Below are 10,330 nucleotides of genomic sequence, written 5' to 3' on the forward strand. Positions count from 1 at the left end.
CATATCTGTTGGGTCTGCACAGCCTCGCTTCTGCTGGCTGCCGCCCATTGGTGTCTGCTGTAGAGAGAGAGGTGTGCTGCACTGAAGTGCCCCAGCACAGCAAGGTGGCAGTGGCTGACAGGAGCAGGGCATGCAGCTGCTGCTGCACCCACTTCACAGGCAGGAGAAGGTGAGCAGAGATGATCTGAGCCATGCAAGTTGTTTTCCCTCACCTGAACCCGACACTTGTGGTTGGGTTCCATGGTGTTCGGGTCCCATTGCAGGTCTCAAGCTTGCAGTTCATTAGAGGCTGATTAACCTTGGTATTTGCCACTTATGACAGTTTACTACACATGAGCATACGTTCCTAGTTAAACAACTACTAAATTGCTCTGATTCTTCCCCAGCTTCTGTCATAAAGCACCACTATATCAAGAGGGGATCTGTTCTTACACTCCATTTTTTTTCTTATATGAGAGAGTGCTTTTAAGTATGCAGAAGGATGAGGTCCTCTGCTCTAAAGAATTTTCTGGCTAAATTGAATCAGCCTATTTGAGCTGCAATCTCTTGTAATAGGCATAAATGAAAGCTGCTGGGAAAGCAGAGGTGTGTGTGTGTACACACACACACACACACACACGCATGCTTCCTTACAATCCTTTAAGTGTGTTAGCAAATGCTAGTCGGTAAAACCTTTTTTTCTAAGGGTATTTTGTTTGCTACTGAGTCTGGATTTCAGTACTAAGCTAATAGGTCACTGCCACTACCTGACAGCTGGCATACAGGTGACCAGTTTCAAGATCCTTGAAGCATGGACTTTGCCTTTTGGTTGCTGGTTGCCTCTGAAAGAAGTTTAAAAAAAAAAAAAAAAAAAAAAAAAAAAACACTAAATCACTTGACTCATGTTACTATGTATCCTTAAGTGCCTCAGACTACCACTTAAAATTAGGTTGGGTAGGAACAAAAACGTAGGAACAGCCATACTGGGTCAGACCAAGGGTCCATCTGGCCCAATAGCCTGTCTTCCGACAGTAGCCAGAGCCAGATGCTTCAGAGGGAATGAACAGAACAGGCAATCGTTGAGTGATCATCTCTTGTCGTCCACTCCCCACTTCTGGTAGTCAGAGGTCTTACGGACACCCAGAGCATGGAGTTGCATCCCTGCCCATCTTGGCTAATAGCCAGTGATGGACCTATCCTCCAGGAATTGATCTAATTCTTTTTTTGAACCCAGTTATAGTTTTGGTCTTCACAACATCCCCTGGCAAAGAGTTCCACAGGCTTACTGCATTGTGTGAAGAAGTACTTACTCTTGTTTCTAAACCTGCTTCCTATTAATTTTTATTAGGTGACCCATGGTTCTTGATATGCGAAGGAGTAAATAACACTTCCTTATTCACTTTCTCCACACCATTCATGATTTTATAGACCTCTATTGTATCCCCCTTAGTCGTCTCTCTTCCAAGCTGAAAAGTCCTAGTCTTTTTACTCTCTCCTCATGTGGAAGCTGTTCCATATCCCTAATTTTTGTTGTCCTTCTCTGTACCTCTTACAATTCTAATCTCTCTTTTTGAGATGGGATGACCAGAACTGCATACAGTATTCAAGGTGTGGATGTACCATGGATTTATGTAGTGTTGTTGTATTTTCTGTCTATCCCTTTCCTAATGGTTCCTAACAGTCTCTTGGCTTTTTTTGACTGGTTAGTTCTGATAACCTGATTACTTCCAAGTCAGTATAGGGGTCCGCTGGAGTGGAATAAAATTCCATTTCTGCCTCAGCCACTGGTTTGCTGTTAACATGTGAATTGTATTCAGCGAACACTGATTTACTACTACAGAAATAAGCAGAGTGCTATTCAAGTTATGCATTTTGTTGTAGGCCGTGCAAGTTGCTGACTAGTGCAATTCCCTGTCTCAGAAGCAAACTCTTAGCTCCTTCAAATAAGTCCTGGGTCTCTGCTTGGCTCACTGGTTTGCAGGGTTATGTTACCTGACCGTTATGGAGATCATGCTCTGGCATTTGAAAGTACTATGTTAAATTTATGCGAGGAATAAGATCATAAGAAATGCAAACCATTTGTTGTGGCAGACAAGCCCCCTCAGTTTATATAAATAGACTAGATTCCTCTTTGTGACTTGAGATATGGAAGTGATCCCATTTCCAAATATGGCTTCCCTGCAGTGATGCCCAGGGCCTCCATGTTGACTGTCCTTTAGTCTTCAAAATGTCAGGGGTTGTAGTTTCTGTAGGACACACAGTAAGCACCTCAAGCTGTGTAACAACTTGGCTTCTTGCCCTCCCCTAAACTTTAAAGGGCACAGGGCATTAAAATGAACACAGACACTGCAGAAACCACAAACATGCTGACCTTTAAAGTTATCGAAAACTGAAAAATCTAACCATTGGAGTAGTGTCAGTGGCTGGGCTTCTGACAGTGGCCAGAGCCAGAAGCTGCTCATGAGTTAATTTTCTCCTTTCATAATCTCAGCACTTTCAACAGTTATCTGTCCCTTGGGAATGCCGTGCTCCTAACTTTGATGTATAGGATAATACAGAGATTCCAGTCTTATCTATAGCAAAGTTTCTTGACACACTCAGGCCACAACAGGCTGTTCAACTGTAACTCCTCTCCACACACATCCTTCAGCTCTTTCCGGGACTCCCATTTAATGGTGCCAAAATTGTCAGGAATATTCACTGGGTTTGTGTACCTCAGTTACTGTGACCAACTTGACGCCTTATGTGTGATTTTGAGTTACTCCCAAAAACTGAGGTTCACAAGGTTTACATACGCCTGAAAACTTGATTGTAATAAATGCTCTAATAAGGGGAATGCTGCCTTCCAAGTTTGCCTACATTCCTATATATAGTCTAAAAACTGATGCTACTTTCCTGGCACTTTTTCACTGCATATTCTGCAGACAGGTTTCTATTTCAGTTCTTATTTCATCTGGAGGCAACTGATATTTGCCTGGATAATTAACCTTTTACTTTCTCCATGCTTGTCTACCATATCTATTTTCAGGATGAAATGTCACACCCTTTCCAACTTGCATCACTTTTCCTATCCCATTGTTTGTACAAGAGGAACAGAAGCTGTCACAAAGTGCAAGAAACTGTAACCATACTAGTGGCTGTAACAAAAATGAATAAACCAAAAACCAGATACCAATTATACCAAACCATAGATTGCGAAAGCCTGATGGGTAAAAGGTTGAAAGCTTAATTGGATGTTGGATAGACTTCCTCCAGCAGCTTCCAATAAAAGCCTCTGATGGAGTGTGGAACTTCATGTAAACTTGGTAGAAATATCACTGTAACAATGATCAAATGCGCTGGCTTCTGCCAGTGCATATTATCCACCTCCTTTTAATTAACAAACTCCTTTCCCTCTAGTTCTTAAGGTTAAGGTCAAACTAAAACAAAGCAATATAGGGGAGAGTGCGTGTGTTAAGATTATAAAAATTCCTAATTGTTCCAAAAGTCCACAGCAAGGTCAGGCAGATCCATGACTTTGTGTTTGGACTAAATTACTGTAAAACACCTCATCTTGGGTACACCACCAAGATGAGGCATGTGTTCTGCTAGTCCTGACTTTCATTTCTTGATCATGAAACTAAATCAGTCTTCTACCCATGGAACCATTTATTTTAATGTATATACGTGAATGGCCTGGGACACCAGAGTGCATATCTAGTGTGAGCAATAATCCCCTCCCCTGTCTAGTAGTAGTACCTCTGTTCCCATCCATAAGGGGGTTTTCCGTTCTCTATTTAAGGACATTGTAGCTTCATATAAAATGCCTTCCTCCACCTGCCTTCAGCTCAGTGTTTCCATAAACGTGTATGTGTTCATGAATTCTCATCAGAGGCTTATGAGATCCTGAGGTTATAAAACCTGGAAAGATGCTGAACTGCCTGTACATCAGACTTGCTGCAAACTAGAATGAGCAAAAGCATTTTAATCCGTCCCTTACTGCTACATGTATTTTATGTGGAAAGGAGACAACTAGACTCCTTGTTACATCTATCAATTTGTTTCTAGTCCAAGCATAGTCTGTCTGAGCACCCTCTCTCCTCCAGCTGTAACCTGTCTTCAACAGCTGTCTGTCAGGATTTACATAACCTTGATCATGAAAAGCTTTCTTTACCCAATGTTGCTGTTTGATCAGGCTGAGCAAACAGTTCTTTATACTGATCATCTGTGAAGTGAAAGTCGATTGAGATAGCAAGGAACTTCTCTGAGAACCCAGTTAACTCCTTCAGACCAAGTGGGTAGCAATACAACAGTGAGTGGGGTAAACAGAGTTGTATAGAAATTTCCCACATCCTCCTCAAGATAAATACTGTAGGCAGGGCCTATGGAATACTGTGCCAAGCTGGAGCTGAATTCTGCAGCAGTTTCAGACTCAACCTGAAGTTTTGCACAATGTATGCTATCCTAAACTGTCTCTTCAGACCTTGCCATTTTTGTTCTGGAGCACTGCTGAAATTGTCAGGAGAAAGCTGGAGGTTCTTACATGTGGGTAGGCAGCAGCCAGATCTTTTGGCCTCTGGCGGGTGTGGAAGGCAGTCGGGTTGTGGCACTCAGAAGGCAGTTTGGGCTTTTGGTACTGGAGAGAGTTTTCTTTCCCAGTGCTGTGAGAAGGGGAGTGCTAGTTCTTCACCCTGGCAATTCTTGTCAGCTGAGCAGTCCACAGCATCCAAAGGTAAAGCATACTAGCTAAAAACTTCTGTTTGAAATGATTAATAACAAAATAATATTGATGCTTTAAACCATCATTAGGCTTCCATGTTAGTATCCATTGAGAGACAATGAATTACTTGCACTTGCCTGCCATTGGTTTTGGCTGTCTTTGCACGCTTGACAGAACTGAATCTACTTAGGCTGGTCTAAACAGTTTTTTGTATGAATATAGCTATATTTAGGGCTGTGATGTTACCAATATATTTATACTAGTACAATCCTAGTGTGGACTGTTACCCACACCACACACAGCAAGTTGCCTCTTACCAGGTAGCTTATTCCTGACTGGAAGAGGAATACTGGTATAAGTGCACAACGTAACTGTACCCACCCTAAGGGAGTTGTACCACTTCAACTGTACTGATAATTAACTCTTGTAAGACCTTTTCCATACACATGGCCTTCATAACAATGAGTAATCTTAATTAACTGAAAGCTTAGATTCTGCACTGTATTCCACTCTGATGGAGTAGCTGAGCATGGGGAAAGAGAACAGCAGCCTTTGACTGTAATCTCATAGTGTCCAGGACAGCAAATGAAAAGAAGTGGGCTGAAAACTTTTTTTTTTTTCCCCCTTCCTCCTCCCTCCCTGCCAGTACCATGAAAGAACAATCAGGAATGTGCGAGAAGCTACAGAGAGCTTTGCTTCTGATCCCATCACCTACAGACCTGTGGCTGTAGCACTGGATACCAAGGGACCTGAAATCCGAACTGGACTTATCAAGGGAGTAAGTTTTTGTTGTGTATCAGGGGTGGCCAACCTGATCCTGAGAAGGAGCCAGAATTTACCAATGTACATTGCCAAAGAGCCACAGTAATATGTCAGCACCCACCCCACCCCCGCCCCCATCAGCTCCGTTCTCCTCCCCCCCGCTCCCGGCACCTTTCACCCACCTGTCAGCGCAGCCTCCTCCCTCCCCACACCTCCCAATCAGCTGTTTGCTGTGCAGGAGGCTGGGGGGGGGGGTTGGGGGAGGAGTGAGGGCACAGCAGGCTCAGGGGAAGGGGTGGGGTGGGGGAAGGGCCTGTGGCAGAGCCAGGGGTTGAGCAGTGGGGGCCCCTTCCCCCCGCACATTGGAAAGTTGGCACCTGTAGCTCCACCCCCCGAGTCGGTGCCTATACAAGGAGCCACATTAACTTCTGAAGAGCTGCATGTGACTCCGGAGCCACAGGTTGGCCACCCCTGTTCTATACTATCAATGATTATACAGGCTTTCGTTCTACATTTAAAAAATGCCTCTAAGGAACTAGATGGTCTTGTGGCTGTAATACTAACTCTGCTTCTGGACCAAAGGTTAATGTTAACAAACCTCTGAATGAAGCTGGACCATTTTCAGCCACTTCAGGTTCAGAGGACTGACTGTTACACAGTGTGGATGAATTGACTGTCCACTGTGCAAAACTGGAATGTGACCATAATGAACATGTTCCACCATAGCAAGCACGTCCCGTGCAGGAAAGTAACCTTGCCAGTCAGTGACTATTCTTTTCCATTGGTGGCTCTAGGTAGGTAGGGGTGTGTGTGTGTGTGTGTAAGTAATATGCTGTAGGTGTGGGAGACATACTTATAGCAGAGATTGCCACCACAAAGCTAGAAGTCACAACTGCTGTCCTGGGGGAAGTGGATATTAGAGTCATAGAGTTTAAAACCAGAAGGGAGCACCAGATCATCTAGTCTGACCTCCTGTATATCACAGGCCATCAACACTTGCACACTAATCCCAACACCCCACATGCCATTCTGTTACTAAAATTTCCATTGTTGCACACAGAGTGGCACAGCAGAGGTGGAACTTAAGAAGGGAGCCACTCTCAAAGTGACCTTGGACAACGCCTTCATGGAAAAGTGCGATGAAAATGTACTGTGGCTGGACTACAAGAACCTCCCCAATGTTGTGGATGTGGGCAGCAAAATCTATATAGATGATGGCCTTATTTCTCTGCAGGTTAAGGGGAAAGGTATGTAATGATCAAGGGATTCCAATACCATGAACCCTGCACTAATGGTGATCTGCCCCTTTACATCTAACTATTAACTTGTGGTGATGTTTCACTTGCAATTACCATTCCATTAAGCTCAGCTAGCTATTGAAGATGGACTAACTTGGTACTTTCCTGGTGACTGGTCACCCATTTTCACTTCCAGGTTTGACCTAACACAATAGGGATGGACTTCTGACTTTGGTAGATGCAGTAAAACCACCTCCACTTCCTTCCCCTTAAAATCATTTCAGTAACTGAGTGATGACTTAAGCCAGGTTTCGCTAGGCTGTATGTGTTCTCCTAAACCAGGGGTGGGCAAACTACGGCCCGCAGGCCGCATCCAGCCCCTCAAACCTTTTAATCGGCCCTCCAGGAGTGGGAGCGGTGGCTTGCCCCACTCCGGCGATCCAGTCAGGGAGCAGGGCCCGGGGCTTGCCCCACTGCGGCTGGGAAGCGGGGCCCGGGGCTTGCTCTGCTCTGCCTACCTGACGCTCCCACATGTTCAGGTGGGACCTGCCTGAGGGCATGCATGTTACTGTGGCTGCACGACCCAGTTACCAAAAGCTCCTCACACGTCATCAGAGCCTGGAGCATGCAAGCCCATGTGCCTGCTACTTGTTCTCTTAGGTGACTCTGCTGTTTTAGTAGTGTTAATTTTCCATTGTTGAAGATAAAACAAAGAATAGTTGGCCAGGAAGTGCCAGCTGCATTGTTCACATTTATCAAAGAGGGTGTGGAAAGGAGGTAAGTTTGGTTTAATTATATATAATAAGTAAAGTATAACAATGTTTATTTCTACTAAAATGTATCTTTATTAAATTTTTATTTGAATATCTCTGAATTGTTAATTTCATGAGCATTCATGGTCTGCCATACAATTTCCACCCCCAGATGTGGCCCTCAGGCCAAAAAGTTTGCCCACCCCTGTCCTAAACCCTTCATTGCTAGCTGCTCTGATAAAGCACAGGTCAAATTTTGATCATATACTACTTGACAATTTCTGCCACTTACTGGGAAAGCTGGCTCCCTCCAGCTAGTTGAGTATCCCATGAACTTAGAGTATTAATATGCCATAGACTGTGCACAGACCAAGGCATATTAATTGAGTTCTCAAAGTGATGCAGAAACCAATGGGTAGGGAACTCTGAGTGGGAAAAATCAAACAATTTTTGAAAATCACTGGTTTCAGTATAAACAAACTGCTCTGGCAAAGAGGGAGAACTATACCCCCTGGCAAACTATTGTCTGTTCCCTAAATAGCTTCATTGCAATCCTCAGATAGTGACAGCGCAATATATCTGCATCAGTGGACAGAGCTGCTGATTCTTGTATAAAAGAATAACTAATTTTTCTGGCCTGGGGTGCTTATCTCCCTTCTGAAAGGGGAGTAATATAGAATTGGGATAGGGAGACTTTGTGTATTCAAAATCTATCTGCTCCCTTGCTGCACCACGCCAATTCTTGTTTGTAAAATTAGATCATATAGCTAATGTGGGATTAGTCTTACTAGGAAGTGAAGTACCAACAGTTCTGTTTTTTTTTTTAGCTATCTGCTTTCATGGTAGGGTGCACTGAACTGTGGCTGGTGAGATGTGTCCTCCAGAGCTCCCCCTCTTTCAGTGGTACTTATATTTGCAAGTGTTCTGGAACATGTGAACAGCCTGTCTAGAAACCACCAAATTGCATTTCTGTAGTTCAGCAATCATACTCACATGTTTATAATAGATATCTTCCCTTTTCAGGAATGGGAGTGGAGGTGAATCTAGACTGACAGAATTTATTCCCAGGAGCAGGATTTAGCAGACCAATGCAAAATGCAGGTGCTCCCGACCAGCCTGTGCCTAAGGGATTACCATAACATGATTGTCTATTGCAAAGGCACAAGACAATTAACTGTGCTGTCTGGTGGTCAAAACAACTCTGGCTGTGAAAGTGTCCAGTCACCTGCTCTTCTCCAGTAGAAAGAGGAGATAGTAAGAAGTGACCAGTACAGAATAATGGTGAAGTGATGGGGGAGCAAGCAACAGACTATATGAAAGTAAGATGCTGACTTAAACTCATCCAATTTAATTCAGGTGCAGACTACGTTCTCACTGAAGTTGAGAATGGTGGTATGCTTGGTAGCAAGAAGGGTGTAAATCTGCCTGGTGCTGCAGTGGACCTTCCTGCAGTCTCCGAGAAGGACATTCAAGATCTGAAATTTGGTGTGGAGCAGGATGTGGACATGGTGTTTGCTTCCTTCATCCGCAAGGCAGCTGATGTCCATGCTGTCAGGCAAGTGCTGGGAGAAAAGGGGAAGAACATCAAGATCATCAGCAAGATTGAGAACCATGAGGGCGTGCGCAGGTGAGCTTTCCCAAGCATGGCTTGTACAAGTGACAGTAAAGATTCTCACAGGGGTGGGGAGAGGGGGAAAGACACCCACTGGGAGCACAAATTTCATTTTGCTGAACTGCAGCTTGTCCTTTTGGTTCTTCTCTGCAGAAATGAGTCACTACTATATTACTGCCTTCATTGCAAAACAGGTTAGCAGTTATCGCTGTATATCTTTCAACATAGTGTAACATACAAATGGGTACACTTTTTGATTTTTTTTTTTTTTTTTTTAAATCCTGGTTTTATGTACTTAACCTCACCTCATCAGCTCAAACTTCAGTAATTTGCAGTGGATTGCCTAGTACTTAATGCTAATTAGCAAGGTCTCTACTCTTTTCCTGTACCAGAACTTAATCTCCAATTCTAGCAGTAGCAGCCAGTGACACTGAAGTATTGACCATTTATTTCTCAAGTGACTCAACTGATATGTCTACACTGCACCCAAAAACAAAACAAAAAAACCCACCTTCAGCAGCATGTCTCAGGCCCCAGGTCATCTGACTTTGTCTGTGAGACTAAAAATAGTAGTGTAGATGTACCCAGTGTCACAACACTTGCTCCTTGTTCAACTTAGAAAACTGGAATCTGATTAGCTACCAAAATTATAATCTCTTCTCTCCTCTTAAAGATACACCTGGTATTGTAATTAGCCTTTCACATAACACAAGTAGGCTTTGAATGAGAATAGATTTTTATGGATGAATGTAAATTTCATCCTCTACACACTTCTATCAATTAAAATTTTCCAATAGGAGAAGTAAGAAAACTGCTGCTTGATAACTTAGTCAAAATCCAGTGATTTTAAACTTGTTACAAACAGACTAAAGCAGGGGTCTCAAACTCAAATGACCAGGAGAGCCACATGAGGACTAGTTCATTGGCCCGAGGGCCGCATCACTGACACACACCCCCCTCGCTGCCCCCGGCCCTGCCCCCACTCCATCCCTTCCATGAGGCCCGGCCTCTTCCCACCCCTTCCCTGACCCCATTCCAACCCCTTCCCCGAAGTCCCCACCCCAACTCTGCCCCCTCCCTGCCCCGAGAGGGTGCAGGAGGGGTATGGTGGGGGCTCAGGGCAGGGAGTTGAGGTGCAGAATGTGACAGAGGGCTCAGGGCAGGGAGTTGGGGTGTGGGGTGCAGGAGGGGTGTGGGGTGCAGCAGGGGGCTCAGGGCAGGGAGTTGGGGGCAGGGTGCAGGCAGGGGGTTGGGGTTCAGGCAGGGGGCTCAGGGCAGGGAGTTGGGG

At 44.5% G+C, this 10,330-nt stretch overlaps 1 protein-coding gene across 4 annotated transcripts in view; it reads left to right on the top strand.

The window, feature by feature from the left end:
* Positions 1-10,330, top strand: part of PKM (pyruvate kinase M1/2) — a 48,699-nt gene that overhangs the window by 20,779 nt on the left and 17,590 nt on the right. For all 4 annotated transcript variants that reach the window (XM_024213757.3, XM_024213756.3, XM_024213758.3 and 1 more), the window contains exons 4-6: positions 5,325-5,456; positions 6,501-6,687; positions 8,787-9,057. In XM_024213757.3, coding sequence (XP_024069525.1) covers positions 5,325-5,456; positions 6,501-6,687; positions 8,787-9,057 — 590 coding nt within the window. The remainder of the gene's footprint in view (positions 1-5,324; positions 5,457-6,500; positions 6,688-8,786; positions 9,058-10,330) is intronic.

Source organism: Terrapene carolina, unplaced genomic scaffold (genome assembly GCF_002925995.2).
Source record: "Terrapene carolina triunguis isolate 2854851 unplaced genomic scaffold, T_m_triunguis-2.0 Scaffold67, whole genome shotgun sequence".
Classification (NCBI taxonomy): Eukaryota; Metazoa; Chordata; order Testudines; family Emydidae; genus Terrapene; species Terrapene triunguis.